The sequence below is a fragment of the Eleginops maclovinus genome, chromosome 18 (genome assembly GCF_036324505.1).
Source record: "Eleginops maclovinus isolate JMC-PN-2008 ecotype Puerto Natales chromosome 18, JC_Emac_rtc_rv5, whole genome shotgun sequence".
NCBI lineage: Eukaryota > Metazoa > Chordata > Actinopteri > Perciformes > Eleginopidae > Eleginops > Eleginops maclovinus.
In genome coordinates this window covers 3,775,306-3,793,763 of record NC_086366.1, presented here as the reverse complement: position 1 = coordinate 3,793,763, position 18,458 = coordinate 3,775,306, and the positions used below count along the sequence as shown (strand labels likewise).

Below are 18,458 nucleotides of genomic sequence, written 5' to 3'. Positions count from 1 at the left end.
TCCTTCTTTCATTTTTAGGAAGGAGCTAATCCAACTTGAATAACTTTCCAGCCTTTAGTTAGTCATTTGCAATATGTAAACTGACTGGAAACTGGAGTAACGGAGAAGATGAACCTTTAGTGATCCCAGTACGGAAGTCCAGGAATACGATTTTAAGCGCACAGGTAGGCGTTCACACGAGGACAAACCGGAATGAAGTAACAGTTTATATAAAGTATCAACAAGTAGAACATTTGGTAAGCTGTAAACACATTTCTTTTTAATCAAAATAAAAGTCAGTGCAATGCTAGGGTACGTAGGGTGCAGATCCTATGTGCCTTTGGATGCAAGTTTTTAAGTAAGGGTCAATTCTTTATAACACATGTTTGTTCCCACAATACATTTTACTGACTGAAAAAAGCATGCAATCATCACTTGTAGCTCCTGCCGTTTTGGTTTTAGTAACGAAAGTGATTATTCTGCAGGGTCCTGAGTGTGAGCCCCCCTAGGTGCGTGGCATGTTGGTCATTGACACCATGCACATCACGGTGTTGCCAGGAAATGCTTTAGACACAAAGTGCACGATGAAGAGAGAGTATGAGTCTTGTTGTGAGCAAATGTTTGACCTGTCAGCAACACCTCTGAGTGTGGTTTCCTTTCAGGAGGGCCTGTTGGGCAGCAGGGAAACAAACCTGCATGTACTGTATGTATTGTAAAGTAGACACATGAAACCCCCTCTGATGTGCAGTCCACTATCTATTAACATCTCTAACGTATGGAGTGTTTGCATCTGTGTCTACATTCCTCCTACTGCTGCAGGAGGACACACATAATCTCAGAGTTTTAGTAGTGCATTTTCTTTCTGTTCTCAACCATTTCTAAGCAGATCAAAAAAGGCCCATGTCGCTCTTTAGAGAACGTGCTTTTTTCAGTTCACACACAGAGCCGGGTTAACCACATGCAGACTTGAGGGGGAGGGATGTAGAAGATCAGCTAGAGAACAGTTTCACATGACAATAGAAAGTGGGTTAAAAGGCAGACAGAAGAACACGGCAGCAGCCATGTCTGATCTTTAAAATATTCTGTGCATTGCACCAGGAGACGTCGTGAGGATGGGTTTCTGAGGAAGATGTACACTTCCTAATTTTGCCCTGTTGGTATTTTTTAAGCTGTTAAGCAACATCTTGCACAAAGGAATAGTTCAAGAGACAAGAGAAGATTGCAACATGTTGAGAAATGTGGTAACAGCGTAGAGGAGACACGTGAACTAACTGAGCCACACATGTAAGTATCCAACATTTACACACCATAAATGTGCAGGTTTTGCTCTTAAATGAATGTCTGATTATTGTAAATGAATGTTAAAGAGCCACATTTTACAGAAAAACCATAATTTTGAACTGTATTCTGTTAATATTGTTAGTGACAAGCAGTGTTTATGTGATTCACACACTAATCTGATGTGTATGTATGTGAATGTAAAAGTTCAATCTTACATTTAACTAATTTTCACCAGAAAAATCCTAATTTTAAACAAATTCTTGCCTGAAGTCTTAATAGAGTTTGTGACGAGTTGTTATTATTTGACTTACACACTAGCCTGATGTTTAAGTGCATGAATGTTACTTAAAATCCTACTTTTACCTTTAAATTGCACCTGAAAAGTCACAATTGTAAACTGAATTATGTCAGCACTGTTACTGTTTTTATACCAAGCTACTTTTATGTCACTTACAGGTTGATCTGATGTATCTGCAAGAATGTTAAAAGGCCTTACATTTTTGATTCCACCCGAAAAATCATACTTTTAAACAGTTTCCTTTTCCTGCAGTCTTAATCTGTGTTGATAAACTGTATTTATGTGACTTACACACCTATCTGATGTTTAAATGCATGAATGACATGAATCTTACTTAAAACTCAAAACTTTCAAAGGACAAATTCTAGTTTCAAATGTTATTATGTCAGCAAGGTTAATTGTTCATGTGACAGGGTTTCTTTTTGAGATTCACACTCATTTGATGTTTTCGTGCATGAAGTACTGCTCCTCGTTTTCGTAACTTATTCTCTGTATGTGATTTACACACATCTGATGATAATGTGCATGAGACTAATCTCATATAAAACTCTCAAAATATGCTCATTTTAATCTTCATTTGACCTCCTTTTTCTGTTACAAGCTGTCTTTACTGAATAATAGTGAACGTACATCAATGTTGGAGCTAAATCTCACATGAAAACATATCTTTTCTCAGTACTGTTACTCTCACTAACGTGGCGTTAATGTGCATGGCTGCAGACGCTCGTACATGCACGTCAACGTGTCCGTATGTCTGTGCCTAGGGCGGCACACTGTCCGGTCAACGGGACGACGGCGATCCCGTGGAGGAGCAGCAGGAGTAGGCTGACACTGCTGGAACACCTGAGGGGCTCTCAGGGCGCCTGGTGCCCCGCGGCCCCCTGGGACAAAGAGGGGGCCCACACTGCCATCTGTGGGACGCCTGCTGGGGTGAGCTGCAAAAAAAAAAAGACCCAGTGGTGGAGAGTACCTTTACTCAAGTACTGAACCTTAGCGCAAGTGGTTGCTTTCAAGATTGTGGTTGCTTTCAAGATTGCATGATGAAGAATCGGAGGATGAAGCCCTCATTATTGTCACACACAGCAGAGCACACACAGTGAAATTGGCCCTCTGCATTTAACCCATCCTAGTACTAGGAGCAGTGGGCAGCTATCGTGCAGCGCTCGGGGAGGGGGGCAATGGGGAGCAATGGGGAGGGGGGATTGGAGGTGTCTGGTACCTTGCTCAAGGGCACCACAGCAGGGCCCAAGAGGTGAACCGGGACCTCTCCAAGTAGCAGTCCACTTTCCATATTTCAAGTCTGTTCGGGGACTTGAACCGGCGACCCTATGACTCCCAGTCCAAGCCCTTACTGACTGAGCCACTGCTGGACATGATGAGTGGTGTACCCTTTTTTTATTTCACTGTTATACTTTAGTTCTCTAACTATAGTATCATTTATAAATTAGGCATTTACAGCTTCTAAACAGACTTTGTCCATCGGCCACGTTTGTTTAAATTACTTTCAAACGTGGGTCCAACTCAATTTCATCGGGGGACACGTCAGCATTATGGTTGAGCATCAAAGAGCCGTTCTCACTCCAAGACCATAAACATATCTACTCTTTAATACTACATATTGGCCTCTGCATTGGATTAATATTAAGTAATGAGTTAATTAATAACTACCTCTGAAAGCAGAAGTGTAGGGAAATAATTGCAAAAGGTTAATCAACAATTAACCTACAGCAACCATTGATTTTTTGAGCACATTTGAGAGGATGTTTGTTCATTTGTGTAGATCTCTGACCAGTTATCTCTCTACTTTCCCATCTCTGCATGTGCTCTCAGTATTATTTACACACTTCATATCACCCTATAATCTCTTGGTGAGTTTCTGCTCATCCATATAAGTTTTATCCTAAACTGCATAGCTTCAGCTAGGCCTGAAAAAGAGGAAAGGAAACCTATGTTAGAGATAACTAACGGACATGTCCTGCAACAACCACAGCTGTATTCTCAGCCCATCTGAATACATATCTGCAACACGGCAGCAGTTCCTTTTTCTTTTCAGATATCTGAGGGCTAAATGCAGAAGTATGTGTTGAATAAAAAGCGCTGCGCAGATCAGAGAAAATGACATTACAAAATGGATTCATCTGCTGCAAAGAGAGACTGTGAGTAGGAGAGAAAAAGACATGAAAATGGATGTTTTTTAAAGGGCGTTTCCAGAAATGCAAAACCTCTTAGCTGCAAGCCATTGACACGTGAGTAGGAAAGTCATAGGAGTGTCTGTTTTTGGAAACTTTAACAGAAAAACCTGAGCGCTTTATACTTTTGGAAGAGGCTGAACAAAAGAGTGTATTCATTCATTTCTGCTCGAATAGTTTCTTCCTATGAATCAGATAATTAAACGTTGCTGTTACGAATCAACAAAGCAATTGTTCATTTAACATCTGCCTGTGTGTGTGTGTGTGTGTGTGTGTGTGTGTGTGTGTGTGTGTGTGTGTGTGTGTGTGTGTGTGTGTGTGTGTGTGTGTGTGTGTGTGTGTGTGTGTGTGTGTGTGTGTGTGTGTGTGTGTGTGTGTGTGTGTGTGTGCTCAAAGCGTCTCTATTTCTGTTCAGTTAGAATGACAGCCACTTCCTGTGTGTGTATAAATGTATCCGAGAGCACCTCTGAATTCAGCTGTGCTGATGCAACTGCATGACTGAGTCGTTGTTTTACACCGTTATGTCTCAACCAACTGCATCCTCTTTTACTGGTGCCGTCAATTTTCCAACAGTGGAAGAAAATCATGAGTTTTCTATAAATGATGGTACGCTCAGAGGAGGCGTAGGAATGTGGTGAAGTAGTGTAGAATACTCTGAATTACTCAGCTAGTTGTCACAGCTCACCTCCTATTCTGTCTGCAGGGTAGACTGACTTTCCTGGCCTCTGAGTCATGCACTTTTCTAGTGGGTCAAATCATGAGGGTCAAACCATGGTGTGAAAATCTGTCGTTACTAGCCGTTGACAAACAGTATAAATGGAACATGTACAGTACGTGCATTAGTGTTTCAGCTTTATTTTAACAAGGTTTTGACGAGAAAGGGGAGGATCTGAGCCAAGTGGACCTTCACTCAGATGGTACTGATAAGCCTCCACAGAGACATAAAGCAGCTATGAACCCTGGGTAAATTAGCTGTTTATGAGGCTGTTAATGTTTGGTTACAACCTGCCGTCATGACTGATTTATCAAGATCAAATCCTGACTCAGAGCTGATTCCAGAGGTGGAAAGTAACTATTTACTTTACAGTGCATATTTGAGGTACTTTGCTTGACTGTTTTCTCTCCGTGCTACTTTATAATTATACTCCTCTACAATGCAAGCCTGTACCTAACTATATTTAAGTATAAAACTATATTTATTTGACAGCTTAAGTTATTTTAGACTTTAAATTCAGACTTTTACACACAAAATGACCAATGACTGTTAAATACTGTGTTTTGATGCAGATTAAATTATCCAAAATCATATTAAGGTACCTTAGAAAATTATTAGCAGCGCTGTTTACTCTTTTTTGTGCGCACAAATCATTTTATAGATGATTAAATGTGAATATTTGCATTTATTTTAAATATTTTCTTAAAATAACTAAATACTTTGACTCTTAATGTTCTACATAGGTACATCTTCCTGATCACAGTTAACTACTTTCACCTCTAATACCTTAATGAATGCAGGATTTTTACAGGGTAGTATTAAGCTTTCCACCCTTGGCTGATTCTTTACCGTAATCTGTTTTAAATTGTCAGTTTTTCCTCTCCTTTCTGAGCCTGTCATCACTCAGTGTTTCTCTGGTTGCCGTGTAACTTCCAGTATGAGCATTTAAAAGAAAACGTCTTCCTGCTCAGCACCTCACTTACTGAAATGAGTCACTGTGTGTGTGTGTGTGTGTGTGTGTGTGTGTGTGTGTGTGTGTGTGTGTGTGTGTGTGTGTGTGTGTGTGTGTGTGTGTGTGTGTGTGTGTGTGTGTGTGTGTGTGTGTGTGTGTGTGTGTGTGTGTGTGTGTGTGTGTGTGTGTGTGTGTGTGTGTGTGTGTGTGTGTGTCTGTTTCTCCAGAGTTTCCTGGTTGTGCGGGACTCCACGACATCTGTGCCCTGCCTGCTGTGTGTGTCTGCAGGAGGAGACGATGAAGCGGTTATTGATCATAGCATCAAAACCACAGGCACAGGTACGGACCAATTGCATGCAAACACACACACACACACACACACACACACACACACACACACACACACACACACACACACACACACACACACACACACACGTTATCTCTTTCTCTATCTTTGGATGTGTGTGTGGGTGTGTGTGTGATCCCTTGTGTGGCTTTTAGTGGGTATTTTATGAATCAAAATGATTTGACAGAAAACTGTTGCAGTAAACTAGGGACGTCTTGTAGTTCTGCTTTTTGTTTTTAACTCAAGTGAACAGCTGTGACAGGTGAGAGCAGGTTCACACACACACACACCTCGTCAGACTGGCTCTCAAACTGCACTCACTGGTTCCTCAAAATGCGACTTAAAAGTGCAATACTGTAACTGAAATCAAAAGATAAAGACACAAGTGAAGTGACGCCTAAAATAAACAACCGGTGGTATCACACACAGCATCAGAAAATAACCTACTTTCTGATCTGTGGATAAATGTAACGAAGTGGTCATGTTCTTTAGAATTGCCCCTCTCTGGGTTTCTTCCTGGTACAAGTTGTGCTGAGTTTCCAGGAATGTGTGTTTTCATTAGTAATAACTCTGCCTACCCTTTCTCTGTTTGTCGTGTTAGTCTTTCAGCTGTCTGAGTCTCGACTTTCTTTCTCTGACTTGGCGCAGCTCGTGCTCTTCTACTCTCTGACCAGGTAAGAAAACCACAGTGTCACTGATGCTTTTTGTAATTTGCTGTTAGTTTAATATGACAACAACAATTATCTGCACGTGTCTTTTCGTGCTGACCATGTTTTCTCCATCTTAAGGTGAATTATTGATTACTCGTTTGCCAGAAAATGAATCATTAACTCTTTATATATTTGACTCATCTCTGATCTATCCGTTTTGCATCGTGAATATTGAAATAATATGTTATAGAAGAATATCAGACATCCTGTTTCCAGCCTCTCAAATATGGATATTTTCTATTATAATTGGTCATATTCAAGGGGCTCTATAATGCTTATTTCCCTGTTAGTATGAAATGCCTCTCCTGGGACATGTCTCCATGCTTTAATGTTCAAAAAGCTCTTTATTTTTCTCATACTGCCTGTGCTGCAGCACCTCTTTTCACCCTCTGTCTGAAACCAGAGCCCAGTCTGCTCTGATTGGTTAGCTGGCCGGCTCTGTTGTGGTTGGTCAACCTCTTAGAGATGTCCTGGTCCTTAGCTTATCACGGACAATGTGTTGGAGGGCTAGCCAATAGAGTGCTATGTAGTGATGTCACTGTGTTCAGGAAGTAAACAAAAGAGTCCAATGGAGGAGTTAAGAAACTCCCTTTGGAGGGAACTTAGGGATTTTAGACTTTGCAGACCGTTTACATGCACACATTCCTATATAACACGCTTAGTAAGGCCCCTTTAAATATGGGACACTTCTTGTCTGTTTTCTATCATATCAACCTTTGTGTGGTCCTCCCGGTTTGACTGTTTATAAATAATATAGAATAAATCCACTCAGAAATCTTATCAATTTTATGCAAACTCAATTTATTACCATTTGTTTTTCTGTTATTTTTGGAATCCATGGTCAATGGACCTCATTGAAACCAATTGTATCCACATTTATTTTACAAAATTGATGAACACGGATACCATACACTTTAATAAAAAACCTGAGAATTCTATGAAAGCAATGATCAGTCACATGGAAGATTACATGATCTATTTCTGGAAATAAGCTAAAATAACCCCTTGAAAACATTTAGGGAGGGGTCCAATTTGACAGGGAGGTTAAAAATAAAAAATCTTAACTTTAAAGACGTTTCTGCAGACTCTCAGAAACTTGGATCAATCAAATGATAAATCAAATAACCTGCAGATTAATTGATTAAGAAAATAATCATAACACGCAGCCCTATTGAAAGACTACTCAGAAAGTGCTTCTACATCTTAATATGTGTTACCCTGTCTTCCTGTCTGTCAGGGATGTGTTGTCTGTCTGTCTGTCCATCCCTCACTGGATCTACAGTGTGACAGAGAACACCAGAGATCGTCTCTCTCAACTTGAACCCGGTGAGTCCTTCCTGTCTGTCATCTCGGTCACATCCTCTCCCAGAAGCTGCGTCAGAAATGCAAAAAACCAGAGACGTTTTCATCAGTGCCTTTTTTTAAATAACACCTCTCTGTGATGCAGAAACTTGGCTCTGCTCACCGCCGGACCAACAGACCGATGAGATGACCCAGAGGGAGCCGAACAACGTCATGTGTTCCATACAGGTATGTACCGTGTGTGTGTGTGTGTGTGTGTGTGTGTGTGTGTGTGTGTGTGTGGTTTATTTATATTATCTGCAAGAGGTAAATAACAATAATTATTTACGATCTTTTAATGAATTTGGGAAAAGCAGTGGTAAATAAAAAGGGGTTATGCCTTGATGAAGTGTCTATAATAGTCCTTTTCTTACCACTTGTCTTCAGTCACTGAGTTTAGGTAACACCAAAGCAGATGTTTAAACCGACTTGGCAATAAACCTGTTTCTGATTCTGATTCTGAACCTGATAATGCACAATCAATAATTCCATCTATTCAGGAACGTGAACGGACAACCTTAACTACATTCCTACACAAAGTGAAACTTGCATATCAAGTCTAACTTGAAAGGAGTGATACAGATATTCACAAACTGTGCCGTCAAGTAGCTAGCTAGAGACTAAAGCGTTGTTTCTGGGACTGAGCGCCACATTTAGCAGCTAAAGAGACGGATATTATACTCAAAGTTGATCAGAATCATGAAAAGTAATTATTGTTTACTATTTGAGAAAACTGTCAACTGTTATAAATAAACACCTTAACCATGGCATCTTTTTAAGGTGATAATGTATAATGGTTGTACAGCTCCTTCTGTTCCTCCATACGGCCAAAAAAATCTATCAATTCTGCTTTAAATTGGATGCTTACAATGAGTTTAATGTTATTTAAATCCTATATTGTGGTGAACAGTGTGTCAATGCATCCTATGTCTTCATAGTTCCCCAAGCCTTATAGTTGGTTTGAGTAGGTTACTCCTCAAACTGCATCTCACTTCTTTTAAGTCAACACTTTCCGATTTCCCACTGCCTTTATTTATATAAAATAACTATTCATATCTTATACTTTAATTTATACCTGTCTTTTTCTATTTTTGCGGCTTTTAATGACTGTTGTAAATTTCCTTGATGTTGAAATGTGCTCTGTATAAACATGCGATTCATATCAGTCCATTAAATTGAAGTCTTGCAGAGTTTAATCTTCTTTGAAGCCTGTATTGTAGTGAACAATGTCTCAATGCATCCTATTGCTTAATAGTTCCTGTAGCCTTATAGTTGGTGCCTCTTTTATTTCTCCTCAAACTCCCAGACATCTGCAAGTCTGCTGCAAATCTCTTATTTTTACCAGAATCAAACTTTTCATTTGTACAGCAGAAACAGCCAAAGACAGCTTAAAAATACACCCAAGATACACAAAATATATACAAGAAGCACACAATTTACAGTAAAAAGCAGCCAGGTATATTTTGTAAAGTTATTAACACAACAAGGGGGTGTTATAGTCAGTGTTGTTATATGTGTGGGGGTCTACCGGGGGCCATGATGGTTAAACAGTCTGACCACAGCAGGAAGGAGAGGAGAGATACCACAGGTCCTGTCGCTGCAGGACAGTCAACACTTTTCCATTTCCCACTGCCTTTTATTACATCAAATAACTATCTATATCTTATACTTGTACTAATTTATACCTGTCTTTTTCTATGTTTGCGGCTTTTTAACGACTGTTTGAGTCTTTCAATGGGTTTAATCTTATTTAAATAGTGTGGTGAACAGTAGGCTATGCATCAATGCATCCTACTTCCTCACTTTGCCTGCGTTCCTCTAGCTGACTTCCACCAACGGGGCCTTGTGCATCATCAACCCTCTGTACCTGCGGGAGCATGGAGATGATTGGCTGACCAACAGGGCGACTGCGGCTCTGGGCGCCACACAACCGCCCACAAATTACAGGAAAGAGCGCCGCCTCAGCTCCACCCGAACATGGGCAGGGGCCGGGTTATTGAGTAAGCGAGCCATCTCCATGGAGCAGGTACCCTCTGCAGACAGCATGGAGAGCTCTGGTGAGGACTTGTTTCTTTTTATACATTAATTCAGAAATGACTCCATTCATTCGACTGAGCCGAGCCAGCGGATTGGAGGCGGGGCTTAATCAAAACGAAAGTTTGCATGCTTTATTGAGTGGCGCAGGGATGACGTATTTGTGTAGGAGGACCCGGAAGTAACCTGCGCATGGGTTCCTCCAATCCGATTTATCCATAGGATTTTAGAATATTGTAAAATATAAGAACTGTGGAAAACGAACCAGATTAATAAATGCAGGGTTTTTTTCAGCCGGATAATCTCCACATGTCTACCCTACTTTTATCATTTTCGAATCATAAATTGAATCGCCAGAAGCAAATTGCTAAGGTTATGCTATAAACGAACTACAGACAAGTACAGCACGGTCAAGGGTATTTCGAGCTATTTTCCCAAATCCTTAGGAGAAATCCCATTGACTCTGAGACGAGGGAACCGGAAGTGGTCAAATTCCGGGTTTTAGGACTCGTTCCTGCACCCCTCTATTGACCCTAAATGATTTGGGTACTTTTTACACCTAAATTCAGACCATATTTGGCTTCGTGCAACCACCTCGCCTCCAACGCTGTATCCAGTTGTCGTTATACATTGATCGGTAGCTATAGCATGTTAAGAGCCGCGTGCGACAAATCGGATTGAAATCATAACGTTTTTGGCAGAGGAAACTGTGGGGAATTCAGGTTGAAGTAAATGTGTTTCAAGATGTATTAAGATCTTTTAAAGTAGGTTCAGTGGGTTTCATCGCCCACACGATGTTCATTATCCACATCCTTCTTGTTCAGGTCTGATCAGAGCCTTCTCAGCTGATTCTCCAAAGAGCCCCACGTCAACATCAGAGGCTCCAGCAGGCGTGGTTCTCCGGAGGCCCAGCAGAGACTCTACCCCGGCTCCTCCGTACAGAGCGAGCACAGGGAGCCTCACTCCATCCACTTCCTCCACCCACTCTTACACAGCGAGCACGGGGAGCCTCACTCCATCCTCTCCCTCCACCCCTGAAAGTTCAAACAGAGCGTCACTGGAGCTGCAGCCCCACGGCAGCCCGGTGCCCCAGTCTCCCCACAGGGTGTCCTGGATCGAGGATGGAGTCTGGCTGCCTCCGCCCAGACCTTCCTCTTTGCTCCATCCTCCGTCTCTGGAGCTCGACTCACTGTCAATCAGCAGCATAGAGGAGGAGCAGGAGTACCAGATCCCCAGCCCTGCTCTGCACCACCAGTCTGCACACCGATTGGCCGACAAGGTCATCCACCGTCTCTCGGCGGTGGGTCAGGCCCTCGGAGGATTGGTTAGCCAGAAGAAGAGACTGACCAATCGCGTGCAGGAGCTGAGCGAGCGGAGAGGCTTGGCGTTCTCAGAGGCCGTGAAAGGATTCGTGGAGATGACGATGAAGTGCGGGGGCACTGGGTCCGAGTTCCTACAGGAGGTAAGGACATCGCTCACATCACTGAGGGAGATGCTGCTGGACTATCAAGAGATCCAGGCAATGTTGGACAGCATCACCGACTTAAATGACTCGGAGATCGGTGAGTGGAATTATTAAAATGTCTTTACACTGTGTCGTGTTTTGTAAAGAATTGTAAATAACCTGGTTGTTGAAAACTGCTTTATAAACATACACGCATCCTCTTCAGACTCCCTGGTGGAGCTCTCCCTCCACAAGGTGGCTCTGAAGCCCGTCTCCACTCACCTCTACTCCTGCATCAACGCGTCTCGGTCCAACGATGGCACCTTCGACCGTCTGCAGAGCAACATGAGAGTTCTGGAGAAGATCGGGGTGGAGGAGCTGGGTGGGTCGGCGGGAGTTGGAGTTCCCGACTCTCTCACCATGGAGAGGATCCAGCAGAGGTGGGCGAGTATGCACGAGGCATACTCCCCCAACAAGAAGGTCCACATCCTGCTGAAAGTCTGCAAGAGCATATATCACAGCATGAGTGCTAATGCTAGCTCAGGTAGCCAGGAGTGTGTTTTCTAACATTTCTTTCATACTTTCTTAAGCCTGTTTGTCTGTTGGTTCAATTCCCATTTCTCTCGTGTCCTGCAGGCACGGCGTACGGAGCCGATGACTTCCTGCCCTGCCTGACGTGGGTGCTGCTCCGGAGTGATGTGGTCACCTTACACCTGGACACTGACTACATGATGGAGCTGCTGGACCCCACACAGCTGCAGGGAGAGGGTACGGTAAACACAAGCAAACACACCGTCAGGCTAACACACACACACACACACACACACACATCTCGACCAATATCATATGAGTTCTTTTCTGGACTTTCTTGGAAGACACGTCAGTAAATTAAACAAATAACTTATGGAGGTTTGTTGTAACTAAATCATTTTTTCTCTGACTAATGCTGTTGTAACTAAGCTAGCTAACTGACAAAACTACCATTAGCTTATTCATTTACGACCCATTCTTCTGACTAAACGCTAAATCAAATATACGTTTGTATCCAAGTAACATCAGCTTGATTAGCATAAGCAGATTTGTTCCACTCCAATGTATTCCCACATTTCCTAACTTATATTAGTTATGTTTCAAAGTGGCAAAAGACAGGATTGGTTCTTTATAAATCAAGCATTCACTTTAAAAGTTGCATCATGGAAGCTTTTTAGCCTGAAGCTTAATGGCTATCTCTTCCACACCAAGAGAGGTGCATATATGAACTTTGAACCAGGATATGACTTGAGGCCAATGGTTTTTTGAATGTCGTTAGATGCTGGAAATGAGATCTGTTATTAGCACAAGCTGATGTGGTTATTGTGTGCAGGAAACCCTTGTGATGCTATCTTTCGAGTCGAGCTACAAAAATACGTCATCAATGCACCACTTAACTGTCAACAGCAGCCCATTATATCTACACTACTTCCTTATCTTCTTACCTTTCACAATAAAAGCCCTAGACAAATGAAGTCGGTCGGACGGTTTTATTAGTAGCTGAACATTTTTGGGTTGTCTTTGAGACATAAGCTTGGAAACACTGATGGGTTAAAGTTGCCTGTTGCCACTAGCTCTTCCAACTCATTTCTCATCTTCAACTAATGTTTCCCTCTCGGCTTTCCTCATCAACAGGTGGCTACTACCTTACAACTCTATACGCTTCTCTTTACTACATCAGCAGCTTCCGGCCTCGATTGGCCGCCCGTCAGCTCAGCGTGGAAGCGCAAAAATCCCTCAACCAATGGCATCGCAGGCGCACCCTGCATTGCAACCAATCACGGCGCAGCAGGAACCGACGGACCATTCGCAGGCAGGCGTGTCGGGACAGAGGGTCCCAGAGCTCTGAGATGGACGCTGAGAGGAGAGAGGAAAGCAGCGAGAGAGAAGGAGATTCCTTTGATAACGAGGAGGCAGAGCAGCTTACCGAACCAGAGGCCCTGCAGCCGCTGGAGGAGGAATCACACACTCCTTCAGACTGTAACCAGGAAGATGTTATCCTGAGCAAACAGGAAGATGGACAGAAGCTGTGTGGAGAAGAGGACAGTTGATTGTAATTTACAAACATAACTGAGATACAACGAGCTGTTGGACAATTCAGCCTTAAAGAGGCCCTACTTTCCTGTAGTGTGTTCTATAGGCTTCTGTGCATGTAAATGGTCTGCAGAGGCTAAAATCCCTGTGTTTCCTCTAGAGGGAGTTGCTCTCCCACACACTCCCCCCCCCCCCTGCCTGAAACGCCTCCATTGGACTCTTTTGTTTACTTCAGTGACATCATTATGTAACACTCACACTTATACCGGCTAGCTCTCCAACACATTGTACGTGATTAGGGGTGGGACATCTAAACGGTTGACCCATCACAACAGAGCCGGCCAGCTAACCAATCAGAGCAGACTGGGCTCTGGTTTCAGACAGAGGGTGAAAAGAGGAGCTGCAGCACAGGCAGTATGAGAAAAATAAGAGCTTTTTGAACATTGAAGCATGGAGACATGTCCCAGGAGAGGCACAAGATACAAATATGAATGTGAAGATGAGCAGAGTAGGGCCCCTTAATAAAAAAACTCACACATTGAGGCAATAACTTGTGAGGCTTCTCCTTTTTAAAGTGTCATTGCCAAACAAGTTGGAAAGCACTGGCCTTAATGAGTCCAATTGTAATGTCATAGCTGTATTGTAAGGAATAGAAGCAAGTGTTGAAACGTTTTTATTATTGTATTTATTTTAAAATGTATAAAAGCTAATGTTTAAAGGCATTAGATTGTCTAAGTTGGAAATCTTTCATATTGATTTCAAAACAAGGAAATAACAACATGTAAAAAGAGGACATAAATAAAACAGTTTTGTTTGTACGCCTTTTTCTGCTCTCATCAGTTATCCCTATCATTCCCAGCAGCACACAATATCTCTCATTCATTATTTACAGCAGAAAATAGAGGCAATAATAGCTGATGAATGAGCAAACAAAGCAATCAGTTTAACTTTAATTATCCTCATCAAACATGAAAAGCTTCGGGGCAGAAAAACAACACACCACGCAGTCAGAGTTAACGTCTCGCTGGTGAACATTTGGCCGGGATGTGATGGATATTTTTCCTCTGGATACAAAAACAAAGGTGAAAGAGAGTGAGTGTTGGAAAGATATGTATCCGGTAGACAAAAACATGTCTCCAAATAAATGCAATTGTTGCTCCGTATCTTCTGGATGTATGAAAAGACTGCTGTTTGACATTTGAATGTTAATTATGTGGTGTCGCTCTGACCCAAAGTGGATCTGAATAAATAAATTAAGCTTTAAAAAACATCCCTTTTTGGACTGATATCATCGTACCTTTGTTTAACTGTGAAGCATTTCATTTCTGTGTCTGTTGTTGCCTTTCTTCTTCACCATGCCTAAATATAATGCTGTTAAACTGAGCTTGGACCTTCATTTATGCACCTTCTTTACAAAGACAAGTTCCTCACAAGAAATCCCTCAAAACAATCTTCATTTTGATCACTAGAGTGCAGCATTTAGCCTCCGGTGAGAGGAACGTCTCGTTTTATTTACAGTAAGAAGAATACACACAGGTATGCATCTGAGTGAATGCAATAGTCACTGTATTTGTACTGAGAATATAACAGAAAAACAATGAAAGAAAGAGGAATAAAAAAGTACAATCATTTTTTGCAGGGGAAATGTGGTCATTGTTCACTGTATTTGTACTGGGGAATATAACCCCCCCCCCCAAAAATCACCTTTTCTGCATAATTTTACCTGCCTGATCTATTTAGATAGTCTATCTATTGTTCAATGTTCTGCTACTGTCCTTGTTCCTTTTATACAGGCTGGTTTTTCTTAAATTACCTTAATAAAGCATAGCTTTTTAGGAAGGTAATTGAAATTGGAAAACAAATGAACTGAAGAGGCATTGAGTCTAAGATCAGACACAGAAAGCAAGTAACAGCTGTGACCTTAACATTTTAAAAAAAAGTGGAACAGTTGTTTGAAGAAGAAGTTAAAGGTGGGTAAAAGTACAACAATTGTTGAGTTAGCCGTTAACATTGAGGCAATAAAAGGTTGAAGAAGAGACTGAAGGTGAAGTCTTTGGAGAAATTGATTAGAATGAATGCTTCAAAAAAGGCAAAAAAAGTTGAAGATGTATTTTAAAGCATAAAGATTAATACAATTGTTTATATATAAAGTAAAACACCAATATAACAGCGCAAAATTTAATTTAAATAATGTATTTTCTTGTAATTTCCAGTAAAATAAAGCTTATGTATTGATTTTACACGGCTATTTCTCCCATAAAGCTGGATGCTAATTAACAGGCTGTAAATCCAAATGTGAGAAGTTAATGAATGCACATACATCGAGCGCGTACACATGTAAATAGTTATACAGGGGGCCTCTTATGTAAATGCCCACACACACACACACACACACACACACACATATGGAAACGTATCATCGCTGCATGCTAACTGACCGAGCCAATCAAATATGCCTAATGAGACATCTGGCATTCTGCCTGCATGTAGATGTCAAGCCTAGGAACAGCTGGGCCTTTATACAAACACACACACACACACACACACACACACACACACACACACACACACACACACACACACACACACACACACACACACACACACACACCTTCATTCTTTTTACTTCATCACTGCTCGCAGATCTCAAGGAAGACTAGGAAAGAAACACCTTGATACATGCTGGATGGATCACCCATTTACAGAACACACACACACACACACACACACACACACACACACACACACACACACACACACACACACACACACACACACACACACACACACACACACACACACACACACACACACACACACACACACAGAAAGAGGAAGAAGTTGTGGTCAAGACTATACCGGCCCAATGCACAAACACACTCATTCTCTCACACACAGTCCTTTCACACATGTGATATATTATGCATACATGAGTGTGTGTAACGCACTCACCACGGTCATAAATTACATATATGGCAGCGGTGGCGGCAGTGGAGGAGGGGGTCCGCAGAGAGGAGAAGAGGAGTGTGTGTGTGTGTGAGTGTGTGTGTGTGTGTGTGTGAGTGTGTGTGTGTGTGTGTGTGTGTGTGTGTGTGTGTGTGTGTGTGTGTGTGTGTGTGTGTGTGTGTGTGTGTGTGTGCGCATGTGAAATGAGGAGGGGGAAGAGGAGTGGTGGGGCACAGATGGCTGTGGCCTGAGGCATTCGAGGTACTGCAGCTAAACATGGACACACAGAAGATTAAGTGTTAGGGGCTCATATAACACTTCTACATATACTGTATGAAAGGAGAGATAGGTACATAAAAGAATATCAATACCTGTATCAGAAAATCTGAACTACTTTATTTGTCTCACAGCCGGGACATTTTCATCTCTTTATTTTTCTCATACTGCCTGTGCTGCAGCTCCTCTTTTCACCCTCTGTCTGAAACCAGAGCCCAGTCTGCTCTGATTGGTTATGTGGCCGGCTCTCTTGTGATTGGTTAGACACTTAGAAATGTCCCGCCCCTTAGCCATATCATGTACAATGTGTTCGAGCGCTAGCCAATGGATGTGTGAGTGTTAAATAGTGAAGTCACTATGTCACGGAAGTAAACAAAGCAGTCCAATGGAGGTGTTTTGGACTGGGGGAGGGGGGGGGGGGTAGTGTGTTGGAGAGAAACTCCCTCTGGAGGAAACACAGGTATTTTAGCCTTTACAGACCATTTACATGCACTAAAACCTATATAACACACCACAGAAAAGGGGAAACTCAAAACTGCAGCATATTGACCATGTAAGTAAACATAAACAGTATCTAAGAACTTAAAATACAAAAGAAATAGAACAGAATTTGGATAAAAATAACTCAAAATAAAGTTAAAAATATCTGTGAATTATCTTTATTATGACTTACTTTTTCCAATAAGGGACAGTGGGATCTTATTACATGATAAATTAGTTAAAATAAGCTCCACCTCATCATTGAAATGGGACGTATCAGTAATGACAATAATCATACATTATGTTATCTGAGAAACACTCACACAGACCATTCCTGTGATGTATCTTTGATAATAATACTATTGTCTAACTTAAGGCCTTTTTTTTATTTAGCATTGTTTGTAATTGTATTATCTATGTTGTCATTATTGTTGATCTGTGCAAACAGTAGGGCGCCCTGATGTTCGGCTGTATAAATGAAATGGGATTGATTTGATTGCTACTTTTGCTTAAGTCAGGGGTGTCCAAACTACATTGTGAATCGGCCCCCAAATTACACTTTTGCTTGTCTTATATTGTACTTCTGAAATGTTTATGTTCAACTAATTAATGAGAAATGTAAAACATTTTCTAACAAATCTTAGTTGCTAAAAAAAAAAGCCCAATAACTTATTTATATAACAAGCTGGAAATGTAACCTTCATATTTACTCTTATAATAAGCAATCTGCGGTTTCTGTTTTAAGGAATGAGCTGCCAACAAAATAAATGAAACCCTAAAGACAGACGGGATGTAGGCTGTATCGCGCATTATTCACCTACATTTGATTTGTTTTGCTAACTTGTAACTTAACTTATGAGGCAGTATCCACCTCTGTAAGTGGCCCAGCTCCCTGTATATTTTTCTGTATGTGGCCCTCGGTGAAAAAAGTTTGGACACCCCTGCTTAAGTAAAGTACTTCAATAAACAAAGGAAAGTATAACAAATGAATTCAAACAAACCGAGTAATAATGATAACAGTTTAAAAAAAAAGTGGGTTTTAAAACACGTTAAAGAATCCAGATGTCAATGTTTTTATAGCCTATAGTTTCCAGTTATCTTACACTCTGATTGTGTTTTAAAAAGCCCTAAAGAGGCCGTGCACAGCTTCCCTTTGCACTCACTAAGTCTTAAATCATGTTGGATAGTGAGAGTGAATTTTATTGCGACTTTTCTGCAGAGCCTTGTCCTCATCTGTCTCTTGTCCCCGATGATACATGTAAGTGTTTTTGTCTTCATTTTGTCCTTTCAGGGCCTCCGTCCAACAGCTTGCCTCTGTCACGCTCGTTCACACACTACAACACAATAAAACTTTCCCCCTTTCTCTTTCTCTTTCTCCCCCCTCCTGCTCCTCCTTCCCT

At 41.5% G+C, this 18,458-nt stretch overlaps 1 protein-coding gene across 4 annotated transcripts; it reads left to right on the top strand.

Moving 5' to 3' along the window:
• Positions 1 to 43: 43 nt before the first annotated feature.
• rinl (Ras and Rab interactor-like) lies at positions 44 to 14,626 on the top strand. Of its 4 annotated transcripts, none has more exons than XM_063906341.1 (11): positions 44 to 164; positions 2,279 to 2,488; positions 5,642 to 5,753; positions 6,365 to 6,437; positions 7,711 to 7,799; positions 7,921 to 8,003; positions 9,637 to 9,871; positions 10,673 to 11,410; positions 11,519 to 11,836; positions 11,929 to 12,060; positions 12,958 to 14,626. In XM_063906341.1, the coding sequence occupies exons 2-11, from the start codon at positions 2,309 to 2,311 to the stop codon at positions 13,371 to 13,373; spliced, it is 2,376 nt and encodes a 791-aa protein (XP_063762411.1). In that variant the 5' UTR covers positions 44 to 164; positions 2,279 to 2,308; the 3' UTR covers positions 13,374 to 14,626. The 4 variants fall into 4 exon arrangements, with proteins under 4 accessions (XP_063762411.1, XP_063762412.1, XP_063762410.1 ...); XM_063906342.1 differs by lacking the exon at positions 44 to 164 and adding an exon at positions 548 to 1,263 and having other exon boundaries at positions 2,323 to 2,488; XM_063906340.1 differs by lacking the exon at positions 44 to 164 and adding an exon at positions 548 to 1,263.
• Positions 14,627 to 18,458: the final 3,832 nt, after the last annotated feature.